Source organism: Taudactylus pleione, unplaced genomic scaffold, assembly GCF_031769625.1.
Source record: "Taudactylus pleione unplaced genomic scaffold, aTauple2 ptg001594l, whole genome shotgun sequence".
Lineage (NCBI taxonomy): Eukaryota > Metazoa > Chordata > Amphibia > Anura > Myobatrachidae > Taudactylus > Taudactylus pleione.
Window position 1 is genome coordinate 83,456 of NW_028285991.1, and position 24,173 is coordinate 107,628.

The 24,173-nt window shown below is 42.9% G+C and overlaps 1 protein-coding gene across 1 annotated transcript in view; it reads left to right on the plus strand.

Annotated features, from left to right (window-relative positions):
- The window catches only part of LOC148442240 (coagulation factor XIII B chain-like), a 116,094-nt gene that overhangs the window by 76,716 nt on the left and 15,205 nt on the right, over window positions 1–24,173 (plus strand). Inside the window, exons 6-7 of the mRNA XM_088464127.1 lie at window positions 14,893–15,093; window positions 16,938–17,012. Of these exons, the coding sequence (XP_088320253.1) occupies window positions 14,893–15,093; window positions 16,938–17,012 (276 nt within the window). The remainder of the gene's footprint in view (window positions 1–14,892; window positions 15,094–16,937; window positions 17,013–24,173) is intronic.

Below are 24,173 nucleotides of genomic sequence, written 5' to 3' on the forward strand. Positions count from 1 at the left end.
GTCCTGGGGGTTAAACACTGGCCAGGGGAGGATGCTTTCCCTGTCTTACATGCTGCTTCTCCCCATTGTACAGAAAGTCTTTCCATTGTGGTCTGCCTAAAACTGTGACAGCTTCCTCCTTCCGGCTCCACTCCCAACGAGTGCTTCTCCTCGTGTTGCAGATCTCAGAGGGCAGTGTGTAGCACGGGTCCCCCTACATACAGTACCTCTCCTCCTGCGGGTGGTTAGTGTATGTAGCACTTTTGTCCTATTAGATGCATAAAAAGGTCTTTATAGTTGACCAGTAAGTGCCATTTAAATGCAGCTATTGTTATGTATTCTGCATTTGCCTGTGACTGTATGCTAGCACTGTCTGTCTAAAATTTATCCTTTCAACTGCCATTGATTTTTCTGCTATCCCTGTACTTTGTCCTATTTTGAGCTATAAGGACTGGTGTTGTGCGGGTGTGGTTAATCACAAGGGTGTGGCCCTTTTTCAATCACAGCTATTGAGTGGTAATCCTATTCACTATGTCTGGTAGTGAGAGTGATATATCAATTCTACTTACTAATAGACTGCTTTGCAGGAAATGTACAGCCAGTTTAAAGGAAGGAGACATAGGCCCTCATTCAGAGCCGTTCGCTATTTGCGGTCGTTCGTTTAAAAACAAGGGGTGGCTATTCAAATGATCCGTACGCACATTGCAGTCTGTTCACACCTCTAAGTCTGAACGAGCGAGCAAAACATACGCTCGTTTATTTGTTAAAAACGCCCCCTGGCCGCTCACACCATACGTCATGTCCGCTATTTATTAGATTAATCGAGTACATCGACCAGCGTATGAACTGCTCGCTATTCTTGTGGTTGGTATTTGCTACCACAAATTTGCGAGCAGTTCTGGCTATAAAATAACCCAGTGACGTGGACAATGACGCTGCTGTTTTAAATATACACACCCATAAAACGCCCGTTTTGACCTTTAAGCACGCCTGCGTTCGGATCTCCACTCCCCATTTTCAAGCACCTTCCCCTGTTACCACCCACATACGCCTCATTCTGTCACTCAAAATAGCAGGCACTCGCTATATAGCGTACAAACGATTTTCGGCCGCACTGACTGGTTCGCGCATGCGTACTAAAAACCGTACGCATGCGCAGATGTGCAAACATCGCTCGGAACGAGCGTACTGCCGCTAACGAGCGGCTCTGAATGAGGGCCATAGTTTCTAAAAAATTATGTCTGCGGCGTTATGCCCCTCCAGCTTTGTCTTTGGTATACAATCGGGAAGCCAGCTGCCTTAATACCGGCAGCCGGCTTCCCGACTGTCATATCCCGGTGAGGGATGAAATGCCAGGCGTCTAGATGTAGATGCCTGACATTTCCCCGATGCCGGGAGACCGGTGCCCAGCATCCCGATCGAAGGGATGCCGGGCGCCGCGAGTGGACAGCCGTGGGGGGGGAGGGTGAGGTTTAGGGCACCCGGGGGGACTTAGGGTTACGCACCTCCCCGGGAGGGTTAGGTTAGGGGAAGGGAGGGTTAGGGTTAGGCACCCCCGGGGGGACTTAGGGTTAGGCACACACCCGGGGAGACTTAGGGTTAGGCACCCACCCGGGGGGACTTAGGTTTAGGCAGCGGGGAAGGGGGGGGTTAGGGTTAGGCACTTAGAGGGGGGATTAGGGTTAGGCACTTGGGGGGAGGTTAGGGTTAGGCACCCCTAAGGAGGTTTAGGGTTAGGTGGCCGGTGGTATTTCATACCGATTCCTTGTCTGTGGCTTCTGAAGCACAGCAGCCGCAGCCAGAGAACTATGAGGGACTAACAACTACTAGACTGCTTTGCAGGAACTATGCAGCAGTTTTAAAGATAGGAGACAGAATCTCACAGAGGAGGTATGTCTGCGTTGTTATGCACCCCCGGTTTTGTCTGTGGCCTCTGACGCACAGCAGCGGCAGCCAGGAAACTATGTTTCAGGGGGACAGACAACTAATAGACTGCATTGCAAGAAATGTACAGCAGTTTTAAGAATAGGAGACATAACCTCTGAACAGTTATGTATACAATGTTATACCCCACCAGCTTCCTCTGCGACTCTTGCAGCAAAACAGCCGCTGCCAGGGGACTATGTTTCAGGGGTACTGACAAAGATGGCAGAACATCTTTTGCCAGCCCAGGTCTTGCCGCAGATATATGTACCCACACAGGTACAACACCCACAGTGGATTAATACAGTTCCTGCGGCATTACAAGGTACGACCGAGGTGTGGCAGGTTAACGCACCTAGCACTAGACCTAGGAAAAGGGTAAGGTGGTCCTCACAGGCCAATCTATATGAGGATGTAACATCAGATGAGGGTCTACTCCCTGATGAGTCCGACATTGAGTTCCCTCTTCAGGAAGTGGAGAACAAGTCAAGTTTAAATATTACTGGGCTAATACAGGCTGTTAAAGTAGTCCTGATTACTGAGAAGGATGAGCCTCCCGCACTTAAATCTAGACATATGGAAGAAAAGACGGTTGAACATGTATTCCCGTTGTCTGATCAACTAGTGAATCACTTAGAGAATGCCTGGAAGACGCCAGGGAAGCATTATCAGCCGCAGAGGTATCTGGCCTCAACTTACCCATTTGCTGACAATTATTTCTCCAAACTGGAAACTCCACCGGTTGTGGATTCGCATATTACACACTTAGTAAAGAGCGGTTCTCTTCCGATGCCTTCCATGTCGTCTCTAAAGGATTCTACAGATAAGAGAATAGAGAGCAGCATTAAATCTGCTTATTCCCTTTCGGGGGCTGCATGCAGACCAGCTATGGCTATTTTCTGGATGGCTCGAGCCATGGAGGTTTGGGCTAATGGTCTGGAAGAATCCTTAGCCTCTAATGCTACCTTCTCTTCGAGATTCCACTAAATATATAAATAAGGCAGCCTTAGACATTGGTATGCTACAGGCCACAGTTTCTACAGCAGCCATATTAGCTCGACGATCCCTGTGGCTCCTTTCTTGTACAACGGATGCTGAATCCAAGAAGGGATTGGTGGGTTTACCTTATGATGGGAAGCTCTTGTTTGGCTCCGAGTTAGACAAAATTGTCAGTAACTTGTCTACAGCCACAACATCTTGTTTGCCTTGAGCTCCAACCACTTCAGGAACTTTGACTCCATCTGTTAGAAACTATTGGACTTTGGACAGAGCCAGGCCTCAGACCTTTCCCAGGCCATCTAATACCAGAAGGGCGGCCGGGCCTGGTAGGCAGTCTTGGAGTACCAGGCATCCGGCTCCCAAGCCTGAAGACAAGCCCTCTGCCTGATGGGTCAGGCCTCATCCTGGGGGGTCCCAGGGCGGGAGACCGACCTTTTCAGTTCACTCAGGGCTACCATGCATGCCTGGGTGAGAGTGGTAGTCTCTCTGGGGAATGCCCTTTCTTTCCATAAAGATGGTTCCTCATCATATTCTTTGTATAAAGACTTAAGAGGCTGATACTTCACGGAGGGTCTGTGAAGTCATAGTCAGACAAGGCCACAACAGTAGCTTAGTTAGCTAGTAACCCAAAGTCAAGTAGCAATGGCAGAGGTGTCTTCCACTCTGACATAGGATCATCCACCAGGAAATTGGGGTGGAGTTCATACTAGGAGGCTGAATGGTTAGACGGATTCTTCAGCCATCAGAAAATACATTCAGGTGAATAGTCTCTTCTCCTGGTAGTGTTTCAGCTCCTAGTGGACAGGTGGGGTCAGTGGTGGACCTCATGTGTCCAGGATCATTAGGGCCCTTTAGGGCTCTCCATTTGAACCACAGGATTAGTGGATTTCAAATGGTTTACTGTCCGCAGGGACAGGGCAGTGTTGTAAACTTGCCTTGGGTTCCTTTCTAAGGTAGTCTTTAATTTTTCACTTTAATGCAGAAATTATTGTGACAGACTCATTTGTTTTAAGATGTACCCCCAAGATTTATGGGGATCGTATCAGAGAATGGCCAGTTAAGCTACATTTAAGCCATACTCTTTGGTAGGATGGCCACGTGGTTTGTTATTCAGACCTCTAGTTTGCCACTCAGGATGCTCCCCTCGGGCAGCGTATTCTCCTTTATGTATAGTAGCGTCCCCCACCCCTGTGGATAACTGCTTTGGGAAATCCCCAAGGTTACCTGTGGACCTCCTATGGAACCCGAAGTAGAAAATAAGAGATTTGGTTAAGAACTTACCCTCGTTATCTCTATTTCTACGAGGTCCACAGGACGCCCGCCCTGACGCACCTGTGATTCACATGGGCTTCGCTCTGGTTTTCCGTCTCCTGTGTGAGAATGTAATTCCTGAGTGTTCCAGACTTCCTTCCCTCTCTCTCCTCCTCTGGCCTATGGCTTGTTACGTAACTGAGGAGCTCCCGGCCTGGGGGCGGGGTATAGGGAAAGCCCCCGATGCATGCTGGGAGAATAATTTAACTGCATGGTGCCCAGATGACCCTGCATCACTTATACCCCAAGGTTACCTGTGGACCCTATGGACCTCGTAGAAATAGAGATAACGAGGGTAAGTTCTTACCATATCTTTTATTACTAAACACTTCTATTTTTTAAAAGCAATTTTATTTGCAGCATTTTTTCCACACCTGCCTAAAACTTTTGCACACCACTGTATAAAAATTATCCTTTTTACTGCAGCCACCATAGGTGACACTCATTGGGTGGTATTTTTTACAGGAGTAATTACACCTGTCAATGTCATGTGTTTGGATTCTGTTACCTTGTCTTCTATTACTAGGGGAATGTGTCTGGGAGCACATATGGTTGGTGCAATAGACTCATCCAGACACGTGTTGTGTGATCAAGAGTCTGACAATGGTATTGCGATCATAGAGCTCTGCAAAGTCTCTGATCTCTGGAATGTCATGTTTAACTAAATGTACCTCAGCGCACAGTGTGATGAGACCAAATGTTCCGTGGTCTGGTAATCTTATAAGCGATTTGACTTCACTGTCCACTATGTGAAACTACAGTAGTGCAATTGTAGAGTTACGCATAGCAGCTCCTGTGACCTTGATACCTGACTGCAATGGGCAACTAAATTCACTGTGTGAGAGTGATCAATGCTTGCATGTTCGTTGGTGTGGTAGAGGAGGTTTCTTAACATAACATTGCATTTGGCGCCAGTGTTGATTTTCGTCTTGATAGTATTATTCGTGTCTTTGTCTGTGAGGGTGGTGAATATATTTTATCCTTCTCTGTCCTCAGAACAGCACTTTCAGACTTAAATCTACTGAAAACATTATTACTTGGCTTGGTCTCTACAGCATTAACTTTGTGTGGCTGGTTGCTGGACTGTGTCACATATACATGTTTATTGCACCACTTTGCATTCTGGTTGAGTTTACCATAGGTAATACAGCATTTGTTAAATGAGGATATTTCTGATGCTTTTAGGAATGTCGGATTATGTAACGTGTAATTGCTGGCGGTGATACTGGAACTAGTATACATCAGTGTACCTTTTGAACTCCTGTGCACTCTTTTTGTATTGTTTATGTAACATACAAATTTCATGATGGTTTTGAGTGTCAGCTCTTTTCTACACAGCAGTTTGTGTGCGTGCTGTGTCATTACAGATACCACGGACAATCCTGTCCCTTATGAGGTAATCTGTGATTACAGTATGCCATATTCACACTCCTTTACAAGCAGTTTACGCCTAACATAGGAAGGGATGGCTACGGGATGCAGTCGCTCGGTATCCCGGCGGTCAGAATCCCAATGCCAGCATCCCAACCAGGTTATAATGCCGTCGCCTAAAGGTAAGTACTCCTAGTCTAACACTACCCTTATCCCTGACCCTCCCTCCCCGGTGCCTAAACCGAACCTCCCCCTAGTGCCTAAACCTAACTCTCCCTCCCCGTACTCTAAACCTAACCCCCCCCACACACAACCTAACCCTTACACTCCCCCTAGAGCCTAACCCTAACCCCTTTCCCTAAACCTAAAATTTCTGTTTCCACTTCATGTCTGTTTCCAGTGTTATCCTGAACTCTTGCTCAGCATTGTTCCACAGCATACCTGCATATTTCAACCAGTGCTTTCCTGAACTCTTGCTCAGCTTTTCTCCACAGCATTTAGCATATCTGCATATTTCAAGGGTATTTACCAAGTGTTTTCTGCTACTATTTCATGTCTTCAGTAGACGTGCAATTTCCTAGTGACTGTGAACTCCCAGTGTGTATCCTGTTTTATGATCCTGGGTAGGTTTCCTGTCTGACATGCTCTCTGTCTGAGTTCTGGAACACATTAGACTGCAGCCTGTCCTGAAATTGAATATTACACTGCGGTACAGCCAGCAGTGTCATAATACTTGTATGAATATTACACTACGGTACGACCAGCAGAGTCACAATACTTGTTTGAATATTACACTGCGGTACAGCCAGCAGCGTTATAATTAGAGATGAGCGGTTCGGATTCTGTGGAATCCGAACCGCTCCGAACATTGGGGATCCGAGTCCACCCGAACCCTGTTCGGGTGTTCCCCGCCTGACTCGGATCCCCGTTCGGGGCCGAACGGCGGCCGCCTGATGTCGGATTCTCACTAGAGAATCCGACATCAGGGCTCCTATTGTGTAGGGCAGAGCGCTGTGATAGCGCTCTGCCCTACACAGATACAAACACACAGCCGCCAGCGGCAGCTGTGTGTTTGTTACAGCAGCCAATGAGAGTCACACAGACTCTCATTGGCTGCTGCATGGAGGGAGCCGGCTGGAGCTCACACATGAGCTCCGTCTTCCGGCTCCCTCCTCAGCGTGTGACAGCAGAGCGGACAGCGTGGGAGCGAGGATACAGGTAAGTTTTTTTTGTTTTTTGTTTTTTTACTTGTGCAAGGGCCTGGGGTGTCTGATACTGGGGGTCCATACTGCTGGGGGGGCCTGCTACTGGGGGGGGGGCTATACTACTGGGGGGGTCTGCTACTTGGGATGGCTATACTATTGGAGGGGGCTATACTACTGGGGGGGGTCTGCTACTAGGGGGGGTCTGCTACTGGGGGTCCATACTACTGAGCGGCTATACTACTGGGGGGGCTTACTACTGGGGGGTGGTCTGCTACTGGGGGGGTCTGCTACTGGGGGGGCCATACTACTGAGGGGCCATACTACTGGGGGCGCCATACTGGGGGGGGCATACTACTGGGGGGCTTACTACTACTGGGGGGGGCATACTACTGGGGGGGGCCATACTACAGGGGGGGCCATACTACAGGGAGGGCTAATACTGGGGCAGCCTACTACTGGGGGGGCCTGCTACTGGGGCAGCCTACTACTGGGGGGGCAAACTACTGGGGGGCCATACTACTGGGGGGCATACTACTGGGGGGGCATACTACTGGGTGGCATGCTAATGGGCATACTACTGGGGGGGCCTGCTAATGGGGGGCATACTACTGGGTGGCATGCTAATGGGGGGCATACTACTGGGGGGGCCTGCTAATGGGGGGCATACTACTGGGGGGCATTCTACTGGGGGCACTGCATAGGGGACCCTACTACTAAGGGGACTGCATAGGGGGCACCACTGCTGGGGGCATTGTGTAAGGGACACCGCTACTGTGGGCATTGTGTAAAAGGGGCACTACTGCGGGCATTGTGTAAAAGGGGCACTACTGTGTGTCGTAACATAAATAAGAGACACTACTTTATGGTGTAATGTGAATCAGGCCCTATGTGCGGTGTAATGTGAATAAGATTGTGCACTGTGACTCCTTGGGCCGTAGCCCACTATGTAAACAAGTACTGTGACTCTGCTGGCCGTACCCACTGGGTGGGTGCACTACTTTTCATTTCTGCCACTGCTGTGTGGCAATGTGTCATAGATGTGCTTTATACTGTGGTGTCTGTGTCGTTGTGCCGCTGCTTTGTCGCTTAGTAACCAGTCAGCTCACTGCAACCTTTGGCCAATAATGTTGAAAACAATATTATAAGCTGTGATATGGTCTAAATTGACTGGAAATTAATGTTATTGAGCTTAATAATACTCTAGGAAGAAAAAAAAGACCAATTTATGTGATTTTAGCTTTTTTTGTCAATTTTTGTAAAAAAATCCAAATCCAAATCCAAAGCCAGTCACCGCAGTTTGGCAAATCCAAATCCAAAGCCGGACGACGAATTAGAACCAAATCCAAATCCGGCAAAAATGGTCCGGCGCACATCCCTAGTTATAATACTTGTATGAATATTACACTGTGGTGCAACCTACAGCATCACAATACTTGTATGCCTATGAATATTACACTGTGGTATGACCTACAGAGTCACAATACTTGTATGCCTATGCAGGGGCGTAGAGAGCCCTGCCGGGCCCTCGTGCAAAAAAAATACACATTTGCAGCGGCGCTGCATGCTGGTGGTGGGGTGCTGTGAGCCCCTCAGCCCGGCGCAAAGTCGGGGGGGGGCACAATCAGTGTGATCGCACCCCCCCACAGGCATAGGAGACTGCTATGGCCCTGCTCAGTGGCCACGAGCAGTCTCCCACTGCAGCTCAGCACACACTGTGTGCTGGCCTGCTGTGAGGGAGGGGGGGGCGGAGCCATACCCGGGCCCCTGCAGGGCCCCTCAGGAAGCCCGGGCTTGGGTAAAGTGTACCCGCCTCCCCCCTCTCAGCACCCCTGTGCCTATGAATATTACACTGAGGTACGACCTACAGAGTCACAATACTTGTTTGAAATTGAATATTACACTGTGGTATGACCTACAGCGTCACAATACTTGTATGAATATTACACTGTGGTACAACCTAAGGCATCACAATACTTGTATGAATATTACACTGCGGTACAACCTACAGTGTCACAATGCTTGTATGCCTATGAATATTACACTGCGATATGACCTACAGAGTCACAAAACTTGTATGAAATTGAATATTACACTGGGGTATGATCTACAGCATCGTACAGCCGGCAGCATCACAGTACTTGTATGGATATTACACTGGAGTGCGGCCTGCAGCATCACAGTGCTTATATAAATACATTGGGGTACGGAAGCATACACTGGGGTACGGCCTGCAGCGTCACAAGGCTTATACGGATGCACTGGGGTACAGAAGCATACACTAGGGTACGGACTGCAGCTTTCCAGTGCTTATATGGATACACTGGGGTACGAAAGCATACACTGGGGTACAGACTGCAGCATCACAGTGCTTATATGGATACATTGGGAGGGTACAGCCTGCAGCGTCACAGTGCTTATATGGATACACTGGGGTACAGCACAAAAACAATATACTTTTTAACTTTTATTTTAACGTTTTATTTATTTATTTTAACTTTAATTGGATGGACAGCACACCCCTGGACAGCACACCCCTTGATGGACAGCACAGTACATCCCTGCACACCCCTGGGTGGACAACGCAGCCCCCCTGGATGGAGCACAGCACAACCCTGGATGGGCAACATAGCGACTTGGACGGAGCACAGCACACCCCTGCACAATTTTGGATTGGACAACACAGCCCCCTGGACAGAGCACAGCACACCCCTGGATGGGCAGCACAGGGACCTGGATGGAGCGCAGCACACCCCTGCACACCCCTGGATTGGACAACACAGCCCCCTGGATGGAGCACTGCACACCCCTGAATTGGACAACACAGACCCCAGGACGGAGCACAGCACAGCCCAGGAGGGACTTATATACAATCCAAAACCCACGAGAATCCGATGCGGGATTGATGATGTTTTGCCTCTTTTTCAGAACTGGCAGGGAAAACCTGAGCTGGACTCAGATCCGACTCAGAATATCGATGTTCGGGCGGGTCCGGTTCTCTGAGAACCGGACCTGCTCATCTCTACTTAAAAATGACTTAGGGGCCTATTCATTATCTGATATGAGCTTGTTACACATGCGAAAATGCTAGAGTGTTCATTATTAGGGTCTCAATGGAGCCGCTACTATTCAGCTAATTCTGAAAACTTTCCGTTTTCGGAGTTTGCCTGCATGAACCAATGCCATCTTCAGATAACGTTGATTCCTGAAGCTCTGCTCCTTCTTATGGGATGGAGGTCTGTGTGCCAGGTCCTGAAGCTCTGCTCCTTCTTATGGGATGGAGGTCTGTGTGCCAGGTCCTACAACCATGTGCCAAGATACGCATGCACACTGTGCAGACCCAGCAGGGGTAAGTTATACTGCTACTTCAGTAGCAGTATTAGGGATTGTTGGGACAGCTGCTCCGATATTTAAGTATTTAAGTATCCACTGCCACAACTTAATTATCTACCGCTTATAAACTTACTTATGCATGGTTTTAGCCTTAATAAATAGCCAGAAGAGTATTCATTACTCACTGACACATTTTAAAAGATCCACAGGAGGATTCTTTGAGGAGACCTATAAAACTGTTTGGGGTCCTGAGGACCAAGGGCCTGATTCAGACCCGCTCACGAGCGCTGAGTGCTCGCAAGCGGGTCGATGTGGCCCAAGTGCACATGCGCACAACGGAGGCGGCTCCGTCGTGCGCATGCGCGAGACCCGAATAACGACGGCCAAGCCGTCGTTATGGGTCTCGCACCAAAGGGGGCGTGCTGCCGATGGTGAGTGACAGCATGCCCCCTTTGGTGGGCGTGCCAGGGGCTTGGCTGCCCAGACAGACGCCTACCGTCTGGGGCCGGCCCCACTGACATCACCAGTGATGTCAGTGGGAGTGCTTTTGGCTCTGCCCGATGGTCGCGATGGTCCCGTACCCAATCCATTCAAACCAACATAAATGCACAAATATAGGTGCATGGAATTATGATAGAGCAAACAGCTATTTTGTTGCACTATTGTAAATGTTTAGTACTATAGGTTTATGGGAATGTGCAGTTCTGCACTGGGATTATTGAAGAATATAAATACCAAGGCCGTAGCTAGGGTAATGCGGCCTGTGCCATCGCACAGGGCACCACAGGTCAGGGGGCGCTGTTTGGGCCTGTCAAATTTCTGTTTATTATCATTCTTGCTTGTAGCTTCCTCTTATTTCATCCCCAGCATCTCCTGACCTCTCCTATCTCATCCCTGGCCCTTCCCCATGAAGCATGGCCCTTTTTTGGGTGCATTATGGACCTCATTCAGAGTCGGTCGAAGTGGCCGCACGGTCGTTTGGGAAAAGGGTCCGGATATGCAAATGATGCACTCGCATGTTGCGTCCCTATGATCGGATCGGCAGCTGGCCGACCAAGGGGAGGATGCGGCCATAAGACAAAAAATACGCCCCCTTCTCGTACGCATTACACGTCATCTCCGGGCATATAAGGATTAATCGAGACCATCGGGCACCATCGGAACTGGTCTTAGAGCTTAAGGTTGACCATACCCTCTCTTAAGCTTTACGATCATGTCAGTGTAAAAACCTATCAAAATAAAGAAAAAAGGAAACTCTATTTTGTGAGCACTCTTACATAAGATATTATTACTTAAAACATAGCTTTAATTGGCATAGTAATGCCTATATAACTCACAGTAAAGAAAACAGGTGCCTCTTTTTGATATGCTTCTGTGAAATAATAGAAATGATCTCAGATAAAGATAAGAGCAAGATATGCTCCTAATAGTGGCGAAATATGACAATCATTCATAACTATCATATACAGCTATAACAGCTAAATTGAGCTAGTACTAGTTTGTATAATGACATCATATAAGATAAACAACATATATCACTGTGTCGGCCGAATATCCAATAATGCCTAACGGTATAAATAACACCTAGGAATATCAGGAAAGTCAGGGGTAGAGACACTGTTACACTAAATTCTGCTGCTCCTCACTTAGCATATAGCCATCAATGGGGAGTGAGAGATTGTTCGGGAGCAGTTGCCCCTTAGAAACAACAGAGTAACCGCAACGTTACTCAATATTTCACTTCTGCTGTTATGGGTCTTACATAAAGCATAGGACCCTTAATGAGAGAGTTACTCTGATTGAGGTAGTCGTCAGTTAATAGAGTGAATAGAAAATATATAGACAACAGGTATCAGTAAGTTCTGAATATATACTCATATAGCAATCTTATTTTATAGCAGTTTATTTTAGCCCATGCTAATGAGCCAAATAGTTTGTCATTACGGATAAAGATATCTTCACTCTCAAATAATCAATCTAGTTTAATTAATTTGATTAGAACAGCAAGAGATATAATCATGCATCTGCAACAGTATATTAGAACAATTTGCTGGTTATATATTATAACAAGATAAAGTGCAAGTGTGAATGCTGTTGCAAAACATCCATCTAACCCTGCTGTATAAATACAACTGGTCCGTGGTTAGAGATAATTGGTAGACTACACTGGTAATCCAATGGTTTATCTTCAAATAATTAATCCACATTAAATGGTTTGACTAAAACAACAAGAGATATAATCATACTTTTGCAATAATATGTAAAGGCAAATATCTGCTGGTACATTTATAACAAAATAAGTGCAAGTGTGATTGTTATTATAGTCTAAAAAATAGCCAAGTAGAAAATTGAGAGAATGTAATGGTATTATAGACAATTACTGAACACAAGTCATAAAGCCTGTCAGTAATACATTCTATATGATATGTATGATACCGGGTAAATAAAGATAAATGTGCTACCTAATTGTAAAATGTAGGCTGATATATATAGGCCACTAGACAAAATGAAAGCACCTGTCAGACAACAGTGTGCTGTCGCGCCGAGTGGTCCGCCTATGTATTGTAGCGTCCGGAATGATAGCGGATCATATAGAAATGGATATGTAAGTAAATATATGCTAACATATATGGGCCACTAAAAAGGGTAAATGAAAGCACTAGTCAAACAACAGTGTGCAGTAGTGCCGAGTGGTCCGCCTATACAGTATAGCGTCCGGACCGACATGCGATAGATAGTAAAGATAGATATACAAACTAGTAGGGGGGGTGTCCTGTGCTGCGCAGACACAGGCACCCGTCCATCCCGTCCAATGCGCGTTTCACTGACCAGGCTTGTTCACGGAGGTGAGAGCACTGTTTGAAAATCTCTGGACTGCCCGGGCTGATATCCTGTGCGGTAGCGTCTCATACGTCGTTGAGACGTGATTGACATGTGATCCGGCCTGTAAGCATCTATGCCAGGCCGAAATAATCAAAGAGGATAAAGAGATTCAGCCTGGACCTCCTATGATCTGGATTTGACGTTACACCTGTCATAGAGTTCTGAATACAGCAAATTATCAGCCCACTGATGTGACCATTGCTTAGTATAAATAATTAATGAATGACAGATAAATCAAATTGATGAATATATGCGAGTTACTGACTAAAGTAAATAAAACTAATAACCTACTCTACCATTAACCCTATGTAATCCTTGCATAATGACTAAGTGTAAAAACCTCCCATGTCACGTGTGCCATGACACTACTTTGTTAATTATGCACTCCCATAAAACGCTGTTCGCATAATTAGGCACGCCTGCGTTCGGATCTCCACTACCCCGTTTTCAAGCACCGTCCCCTGTTACCACCCACAAACGCCTCATCCTGTCACTCAAACTACCGACCTGGCTGTGTTCAAGGAGAGAGAAATTTCTGATCGTAGCGGCTAGTTTGCGCACGCACATTGCGAACTTAACGCATGCGCAGTTTAGCGAACATCGGTGGCGTACGACCGTGCGGCCGCTTTGACCGACTCTGAATGAGGTCCTATGTCCCTTTGAAAAATAAGGAGGCGCCAATGCTCTTTCTGGCACAGGGCACCAAAAAGTCTAGTTACGGCTCTGATAAATGCTACTATTTTTCCATTTATATGTTACTGTTTTTTGTGCACATAATATTGCACAGTTAATTAACAACAGATAAAATTGATTATCATCATCACAACCTCTAGGGTTATATAAAAATATACAATTTTCAAAAGAAGCTGAGTAGCTGCTAAAATGAAAATACCTCTAAAATATACATTCATCACCCCTTAACATTCACTAGATAATATCTCATCCCACAAGACAAAGGGCCTGATTCAGAGCCGTTCGCAATTTGCGGACGTTTGTTCAGGAAAAGGGGGTGGCTATTCAAATGAACCGTTCGCTCTTTGCGGTCTGTTGACGCCTCCATGTCTGAACGAGCAAACAAAACCTGCGGCCGCTATTTTGTAAAAAACGCCCCCTGGCCGCTCGCATCATACGTCATGTCCGCTATTTAATAGATTAATCGAGTACATCGAACAGCGTATGAACTGCTCGCTATAATTGTGGCTGGTTTTTCCTACCACTATATTGCGGGCAGTTTTGACTATAAAACAACCAGGTGCCGTGGTCAATGACGCTGCTGTTTTAATTATGCACACCCATAAAACGCCCGTTTTGACCTTTAAGCACGCCTGCGTTCGGATCTCCACTCCCCGTTTTCAAGCACTTTCCCCTGTTACCACCCACTAACGCCTCATCCTGTCACTCAAAATAGCAGGCACTCGCTATATAGCGAACAAACGATTTATGGCCGCACTGACTGGTTCGCGCATGCGTATTAAAAACCGTACGCATGCGCAGATGTGAAAACATCGCTCCGAACGAACGAGCGGCCGCTTACGAGTGGCTCTGAATCAGGCCCAAAGTCCCATGTTTATATTTGCATGTGCATAAAGCCAGCTGCATTCCTGGAGCTCTGATGAATGCCCTCATTCTCTCATGTCCAGACAGTTTCTCATATCCTAAGGACCAAACATTGGCTCCACCTGCAAATGATACCAGCTACTTGCACTAATATAGGCGCATGACATTGCGAGGAAGGAAGAAACAGTTATATTGCAGCAGATAAGTAGTGTTTATGTCTATTATGTTATTCAATAAATGCTTAGTAGAATTGTACTATGGGAATGTGCTATTCTGCATAGGGATCGTTGAAACCTTTATAAAACAAATAAATAGAATACAATATTTTCCACAGATACTCCATGTTTTATAAATAATGAACAACTTGGAAGAAACAATGTAACACTAACAAAGAAATATGAAGGAAAAGTGTATGTAAAGCATGGCGATATATTGGAATTTGAGTGTTTACCGGAGTATGAAATATCAAATCCCAAACTGCTAAGAATTACATGTGCTAAAGGAGTTTTGCTTTACCCCATATGTGTCAGAATGGGTAAGTAAGATACACTCCAATGTATATACAGTATCTGCTAATAATAATGATAATTTATGTATCATTTCATACTTATTATAGCTCATTTTATAGTGAACACAACTGTTCCAATATGGACAGATGTTTTGATGAGCAAAGGGAGCCCTATATTCAAGTCATTTGATTACAAACAAACACAAAGTAGCAGTAAATGCCACCAGCAGGATTTGACGTCCATTGGTGGTGTAAAGAAGAACACCGGACTAGTTGTAAACTTTTCTCTGTTTCTCTTGGGCATCATTTTGTGAATGGTGGATGGTGATGAGGTAAAAGGGACCAGTGATGCCAGACCATATCCTTCCAAGGTTCCCACTCTGCTTTTATAGGTATATATCTTGCTGGTGCATCTTCTTCTGAGACCCCCACTATGTTCTTCTTAGCACACAGGTCTCTGGCCTAATCCCTTCCAAGACCCCTACTCTGCTGTTCTAAGCATATGCAATGCTGATCCATCTTCTTTCCAGGGACCCTGCTGAATTATTTTCAGCATATTCAAACTTACCTCTCTTCTTCTCCTAATTTTTCTACCTATGGCCGCTTCAGTTTGTCAGCCATCTCCTGCCGGGTGATACAGCCCTTTCTGCAATTCAAGATTTCAAAAATGAAACTCATCATCTTTACCCCAGCTAAGGCAAATTCCTCTCCCACCCTCTCCCTTAATATTGATAACGTCTCTCTCTTTTGTTCCCCAAGTCTAATGTCTGGATGTCACCCTTGACTCTGTTTTTCCTTCTCCCCATGCTTTTTCAATCCTTCAATTTCCATCTCTGCAGTGTTTCCAGAATTAGGCCTTTGCTTACCTTGAAAGCTACTAAAACTCTTGCCATCATTATTTCTCACTTTTCAAGATCCCTGAACTGCTCATCTGACCATGGGACTGCTTCAGATGCGGATGCAATGCAGATATTTACTCAGATTTAGCGATTGTTAGTCATTGTGTATGCGTGTAAGTCGAATTGCGATTACGCTCACACAGAGGTCAATCATAACATGAGTGACAGGTAGTCAGCATTTGGAGGAGTTAAAGGGGGTGGTTAGAAAAACATAGGCACATCGGACCATTTAAATACTGTTTTCTGGGTGACCATAAATTACCCACTGCAGCAGGAGAACCCTCTCCATGTCTGGAGACCCGCTACGTCTGCGACAGCTAAGCCTAGGCTGATGGCCACCTGATCTGCATTGAATGTTTCCAGTTTTGTGCGTTAGCGGCAGATGTGAGATGCTTTCAGTGGAATTTCTAAAGCTAGGTGCACACTAGACGATGTATTGGACAATTTGTTGTTTAGAGGCGAATCGGAATGACAAATTATCCACATCATCCAGTGTGTATGGACTATAGCATTGTCCACCCCCTTCCAAGGTCCACATTCTGCTCTTCTCAGCATGTGCGATCTTGGATGCATGAGTATTTTTCATTTTCAAGGATACATGTGCTCTAACATTGGATTTGCATATTTTTAAATGAGACACACTAGTCATCCAGGTTAGAAGCAGCCACCAAATAAAATTTGAACAGAAAAATACTATTGTGGGGCCTTTCTAGTCAATTACAGATCTACTAAGAAGAGCTCATAAACTAACATGACATTGTTTAGAATAGGATAGACAATGAAAGCATTTGACTGATTGTGATTTTTTTTCATGCACCTAAATGCAACATTATTAAAATAGAACTAGGGTCTGATGATATTTTGTACTTGTCTATAATTATCTTATTTTTCTTAACCCAGTGTATCTTACAGATAAATAGTGTTTGTACTATGTTAATAATTATATGACACAAGTTTTCATTGATATTTCAGAGACATATGTTAACAATAATAATCAACTTATGAGACTAACAATGAATTCTGCAACTAGAGGGTTTCCAAAGCATGGTGAGTAATTGGAGTTTGAGTGTTTACCAGAGTATGAGATATTGGATCCTAAACTGCTAAGAATAAAATAACATAAACGAAGATAGTGTCTCTGGAGCGCTGTCTAATGCTTATATCATAAGATATACTTAGGGGTCTATTTACTAAGCAGTGTTAGGATACAGAGTGAAAAGTGATAAGGTGCCAGCCAATCCGCTCCCAAATGTTATCTCACAGGCTGTGTTTGAAAAATGACATTTAGGAGCTGATTGGTTAGCACCTTATCACTTCTTATCACTTTTCACTCTGTCTCCAAACACTGCTTAGTAAATAGACCCCTTAGAGATAAATGTTGTGCAGCTTGTCACTTTCTTGGAAATGTCCTCATCCAAAGGACATATAAAAAGGGGAAAAGAAGGAGAGAGCCACATATGTGTAGAAATGCTTCAAAAATTGCACACATTCAAGTCCTTTTTCAATAGGTCTATACAAGATCATCATAAGTTCTTCTTTCCCAAATTATATAATATGACGACGTACCATACTCACTTATAGTTTGTATGGTTATAAAAATTTAGCAGTTTCTTTCATGCGTAGATTCTCACAATTAGTATATGGATACACAGTGCACAGAAGAAAAAGTAATATAACGTACCCCACTCACAAAATAGAGCGGGATAAAGCACCTAATGGTATCTTTACACATCAAATAGTTGCCTACCCAACACACATGAAGCGGTTGCAGCTTAAACACATCATGGTTTCTTTATCCAGTCTTTACAAAAATATCCAGAATTTTCCAGTTTCTATTTTCAGTATTTATTAAATACACATATAATACAGAGGATATAAATGAATAAAAATCACAGTCTAAAAAAAGCATGGAGTCCGGAATAGGAACACACTGCAGAAACCAGGCACAGATGTTGTAGTGGTATATAATCATCCTGATCAGTCTCTTTTGTTATAAACCCAGTACCTTTAGTAAAGTGCGGTAATCACAGTCCGTGTTTCTCCTAGTGGTGCAAATAACTCTCCTAACCAATGCATTTCGATGTTGAATCTTTATCAAGGTATAATGAGAGATGCATCTTACCTGCCTTATATACCAGGAGTATTCTAAGATAGCCCGGTGCCGTGAATAGGACCGGATATGACATCAGCATCGCACACACACATACACCTCTCTGACTATCCTTGTTAAATATACAGACCCGATGGTCACTAATAGAGTGGGGGTCTCTCCAGGTAAGAAAGCCAGCTGCTGGTAATAGTAGCTAGATGCTAACCCGTGGATTCCCCTGAATGTCTCGAAGTTCCGGTCCGCGTTACACCTGGGTGGAACACAGGATGTTACTATGAATACAAATGGAGCACAAACCATCCATATTGCAGATGATTTAAATACAAATGTAACACAAGATGCCCATATCGCAGATGCTATAGATACAAGTTGCATATAAGTCGCCCATATCACAGGTGTATACAAGTGGTACAAAAGCAACCCATATCATGGTGCAGACACTTCCCATATTTTTTCACACAATACATACAAAATTACAATCAAAAGCATTAAAAGAGGTGTACAGCGGCATATCTTCATAAAAAGCAATATATGGCACATAAAATAGACCATAAAAAAATCCACATTTATTTCATCCTATTGAAACATATATAAATTCCATAGACAAAAAACCTTACGGTTTCACATGTCCCATTAAGGCTGCTTAGACATGATCTGAAAATTCGCAAAACCTATTGAATTTCTGCCACTCAAACTCCAAAAAGCAATGAAATTACGATCATTAAGGCAGACACCTTAATGGACGTGTTCCTTGCGTAATACAGATATGGAATGCCATGACACCATGTGGTTAACTGCAGATTCAGTACTCTCACAGAGTGAGATTGCTGTCACTCACAAAAGCACGTACCCTGGCACAATAGCTACCTAATAAAACAAACCCCAAGTCTAAATTTGGCCCCTACCTTTAGTTATGCCTTCCCAAAAAAAACCCATAGACTACAGCAGAAAAGTGGTCCTAATAGAGAAGGTCAGAAAAATGTGACAGTTGGAACTTTAGATTACTCCCAAGTCCTCATTTTTTTATGTTTATTTTTATGCCCTGAAATTTGGCATGCAACACCGAGCGACAATTCTACCCGCCCATGCCAAACTTCAGCTCAGTACCTTCAATAACTTTTGAGGTGTAGCCCCTTAAACACCATGTCCCCCCCTCCGGAATTCTCTATGGGAGAATTGCAGTTTTTTACACGCAACCTTAATATAAGGGCACGAATAATGCAGATAATTAATAAGAATATTGTAGATACAAAAGGCAATGTGCAATTAATATAAATAATGTAATTTGTAAAATATAAAAGCTAACATTCAAATTTCACTTAAAACCATTAAAATTCAATATCGGCATTCAGGCCCTCTGGTATTAATGTATCGAGTTTAAAAATCCACCTCATCTCTGCTCTTGTGAGGTTTCCTTCCAAACCTTTATCTTTCCAGTTGGATATGATATTCTGTATACTAATAAATTTCACAAGATCTTTGTTAGAACACTTATGGATAGTTCTAAAATGGTCCGACGGTGTATGTGTACTTAAACCTTTTTTAATGTTTCTTAGGTGCACTGAAAGTCTTGTTTTTAGTGCCTTTGACATCCGTCCTATATAAATAAAGCCACATTTGCATTCCAAAAGGTAAATTACGTTTGTTGTGTGGAAGGTAATGAACCCCTCTATCTTGTATTCTTTTCCTTTTATTATAAAATTTGTAACCTTAGTTTCTGATGAGGGGATAGTCCTACATGCCACACAGTCTCCACATCTATGGAAACCTTTTGTACATATAGCATTAGGTACTTCACAAATTTGGGGCCTTACAGTAAAGAAACATTGGTTTAGATGGAATGGTATCTTTCAGGACCAGATCTTTTAAAAGGATAACCCAATGTTTATTAATAATTTTCTCCATACTTTTATAATCAAAGGTAAAACCTGTGATAAATGCCCATTCTGTGTTTCTCTGTTTATTACTTTCTTTTTTTCCATTTTTCCTAATATTCTCTTTTTATCCATGGATAATACTTCATCGTCTATGTCTTTGATGGATTCTGGTCTATATCCTTTCTTAATAAATCTATCACCCATGGCTGACATTTGTGTTCTAAGGTGCTCTACTTCACTACAGTTCCTTTTTAACCTCAGAAATTGGCCCTTCTGCATTCCCTTTAGCCAATTAGGATGATGATTGCTGGTTTGGGGAATGTATCTATTTTATTCGGTTGGTTTGATATAACCTTATGTGTGCATTCTTCTATTTTTTAGATATATAGTAAGATCCAAAATATTCAATTAGTTTTACTAATGTCAAAATCTAAATGAATGTTCTTGTCATTCTGATTAAGTTTCTAACAGAAGGATTTAAGATCTGATTCAGTCTCCTTCCACACAAACATGATGTCATCGATAAATCTAAACCAAGGAATCAAACTCACGCTCATCCCCCATGCTGCATCATGCTCCCAATGGGACAAGAATATATTAGCATAGGTGGATGCGAATTTGGCACCCATGGCTGTTCCAATCCATTGGAGATAGTAATCTCCTTCAAAGAAAAACTAAAATCAATGCCTTCCAAAATAAAATCAATTTTATCTGCAGACATCTCTTTTTGTAGTAAACCATTCCACAGCTTCTATACCATCTTTGTCATGGTTAATGGTGTACAGTGATGTCACCAGGTACATTTCCTCAAAAACCTCTAAATCTTCTAATTTCTTGATCGTATCTAATGCATCTTTGAAGTAAGATCTACTTTTCTGTACTAGAGGTTGAAGATGTTGCTGGTCAAGCTTCTTGTCCCCGCAATGATTGGTCATCCAGGGGATGCAGTGGGATTTTATGTACTTTTGGCAAGTGTAGATTCCTGGAGTTTTGAGATTTTTGATATTAAGGTAATCAAATTATTTCATACTAATCATTCCTTTGTCTAGGAAAATTATTTTTCAAAGCTTGTTTTTCCTTCTTCATTAAATTCCCAGGTTTTCTCTTACGTTTCATACTCTTTAGCTGTTTTAAATAATTTAAGACTGATTTAGTGAAGTAGTCTATCATACTGCCCCTCACATGGGTGGGATTGAAAGTGGATTTCTTTTAAAATGGGGTTTGTTCTATTTCTTTACATTCTTCGCCTCCACTTTCCTTCATCTTTAAAAAAAAATTTACTGTTAATTTTTGGGAAAATTTATGTATATCCACAAAGGTGTCAAAATGATTACTATTATTACTAGGGGTGAATTTAAGTCCCTTTTAGAGGACATCTTCCTCTATAAGGTATTCCCCTTCTTTTTCATTTTCTTTTGATATTGGATTCTTCATTTTTCTTCTTACTCTCTTCTTTTTCTTCCCGCCCCATGTGCCCCTTTTTCTTAATCTATTATCTTCTAATATATTGTTTGAAAATTATTTTCTAAAAAGGTGATTGATTCAAAGTATCACTTAGATAGATAGTATTTCTTTCTTACTACATCAAATCAATTAGATTGATAAAAAATAAGTCTGGAATCTCTTTCATACCACCAACTGTCTCTTCTGTATGGTCTTCTGGGGTACGTCCATTCGGATTTCTTGTGGTTTCTATTTCTCGGATAGTATGTATGTGGTTTCCAATTATTATCGAAAGTATGGTAATCTTCAATGGAATATCTAGGAGGCTTTTGATTTGAAAGAACTCTTTTGTCTACCATCCATATTTTACAATCCTCCTCAGTTTTTTGTGGGGTACAGAAATCTACTTGTTTGTCTTGTGGATTTCTTGTGTCTAAGTTTTTTCTTTCTTTTGCTATCTACTTTGTTAAACTTCTCAAATTCTTGTCCACCTTTCCTACAGAAATCATGATCTCTTCTTAGTTTTTTTTTTGCTTTTTAGCAATGAGCTCTTTGGTGTTTTATTCTATATGGATTTGTACCTCTTTCTCAAGGATTGTGAATTCAGGTAGACTCTCAAAAGGTTGTACTAGTGTCTGTAGGACTAATATTCTTTCATTTATGGATCTTAATTTCTCTCTTCTCTCTTTAAAATCAAATTGATTAGCGAGAACGAGCATGTACTTAAAATATCTCTCCATTCTGCTTTGAAGTTCTCACTGGAATCTTGAAAAGTGAGATACTTTTTAATTCTCAAACCTTTTGGGATAATGTTATCAGATAGACCCCCACTCTATTAGTGACCATCAGGTCTCTATATTTAACAAGGATAGCAAGAGAGGTGTCTGCGTGTGTGCTGAGCTAACGTCATATCTGGTCCTATTCAAGTGATCGGGGTATCTTAGAATACTCCTGGTATATAAGGAAGGTAAGAGGCATCTATCATTATACCTTGATAAAGATTCGAAATCGAAACACGTTAGTTAGGAGAGTTATTTGCACTACTAGGAGGAACTTGGACTATAATAACATCGCACTTTACTAAAGGTACTGGGTTTATGACTAAAGAGACTGATCCGGACGATTATATACCACTACAACAATCCTGGACTCCATGCTTTTTTTAGACTGTAATTTTTATTCATTTATATAAGGTGTGTTATATGTGTATTTAATAAATACTGAAAATCGAATCTGGAAAATTCTGGATATTTTTGAAAAGGCCGGATAAAAAAACCTTGAAGTGTTTAAGCTGCAATCGCTTCATGTAAATTGGGTATGCAACTATTTGATATGTAAAGATACCATTATGTGCTTTATCCAGCTCAATTTTAAGTGAGTGGGGTACGTCATATTACTTTTCCTTCTGTGCACTGTGTATCCATATACTAATTGTGAGACTCTACGCATGAAAGAAACTGCTACAGTTTGCAAAAGTCCATGGAAGATGATGTTTGTCCATGAAAGATGATGTTTTGCCTCTTTCTGAGACCCGATTTTTGGAGGGAAAAATCTGAACTCGGCATGAAAACTTGAACCTATCCGAGCCTGCACATCCCTAATAAATATATATATATATATATATATATAAAATATATACATACACACACACACACACATACATATACATACACACACACACACACACACAAAATGAACCCTTATATCACACGTACACTGGTTCAGCTGCACCAATTAGGTGGACCTCTACTAGTAGAGGACCTAAAAATAGAAATGGAAGAGAAGGGGTACCTTTGGTGCACTACAACTTTGAGTATTAATTGAATAAAATAAATTTTTCCACCACTTAGGGGGATTTATTGCAATATGAGCTGTTGGTCAAACACAACCTTCTAGTTAGTCTTCAAATCACCATAAGTTTATGTTTTGGATATTGTTCATAAAATAAAAGCCCTATGGTAGCCCACAATTCTTATACCAGAATATTTTATTCTTGGTATATCAACAGAGGTAACAATATAAACAATTTACAATACAAATCAATACATAAATAGCATAAAACAACTTTTAGTAAACCTGCCCCAGTGCAGAAGGATAGATGTTATCTGCCACCTACACCTTTACAGGTGTGAGCTTAGGTGGACTTCTTATGTGGTAGGTGCAGGTTTTTCAAAGTGATGACCCTACGCATTTCGTCCACCTACGGGACTTCATCAGGGGTAAACACAAAAATGGAACTGGTCTGAACAAACACTTGATGATATGGAACTGGTTAGAACACTCAGTGGTATAAACTTTTTTTCTGTCCCTTGATAGGGAGAAATTCCTAGAAAGGCTTTTAAAAGCCAAGTAGTTCTTATAACAATTTTACTGGAACGATCAGATGGATGTTTCTCAACCAATAAATGTAATCTGTGTATAATGGACAGTATTGTACCAGATTCCTTAATAGCAATTTAAATTTGAAGATGCATCATATACCCCCAATGTGTAAAAATAATGAGACCCAGTGCCAAGCAAGTGGTAAAACTCTATTCAGTCCAATGAAGTGTATGTCTCCCTCTGTTAGCAGTCTGATAACAGAGGGAGACATACACTTCATTGGACTGAATAGAGTTTTAAAAGCCTTTCTAGGAATTTCTCTAGAATGGCCTGGCAATGGCAGCAGGCGGTAGCAGAAGCAGGGACCCAGCTGCAGTGTGGACATCAGCGGCGGCTGTGCTGACTTCAGCGGATGGCGGTGTGGGTGTCAGTGGCAAAAGCAATTCAGGTGTGAGC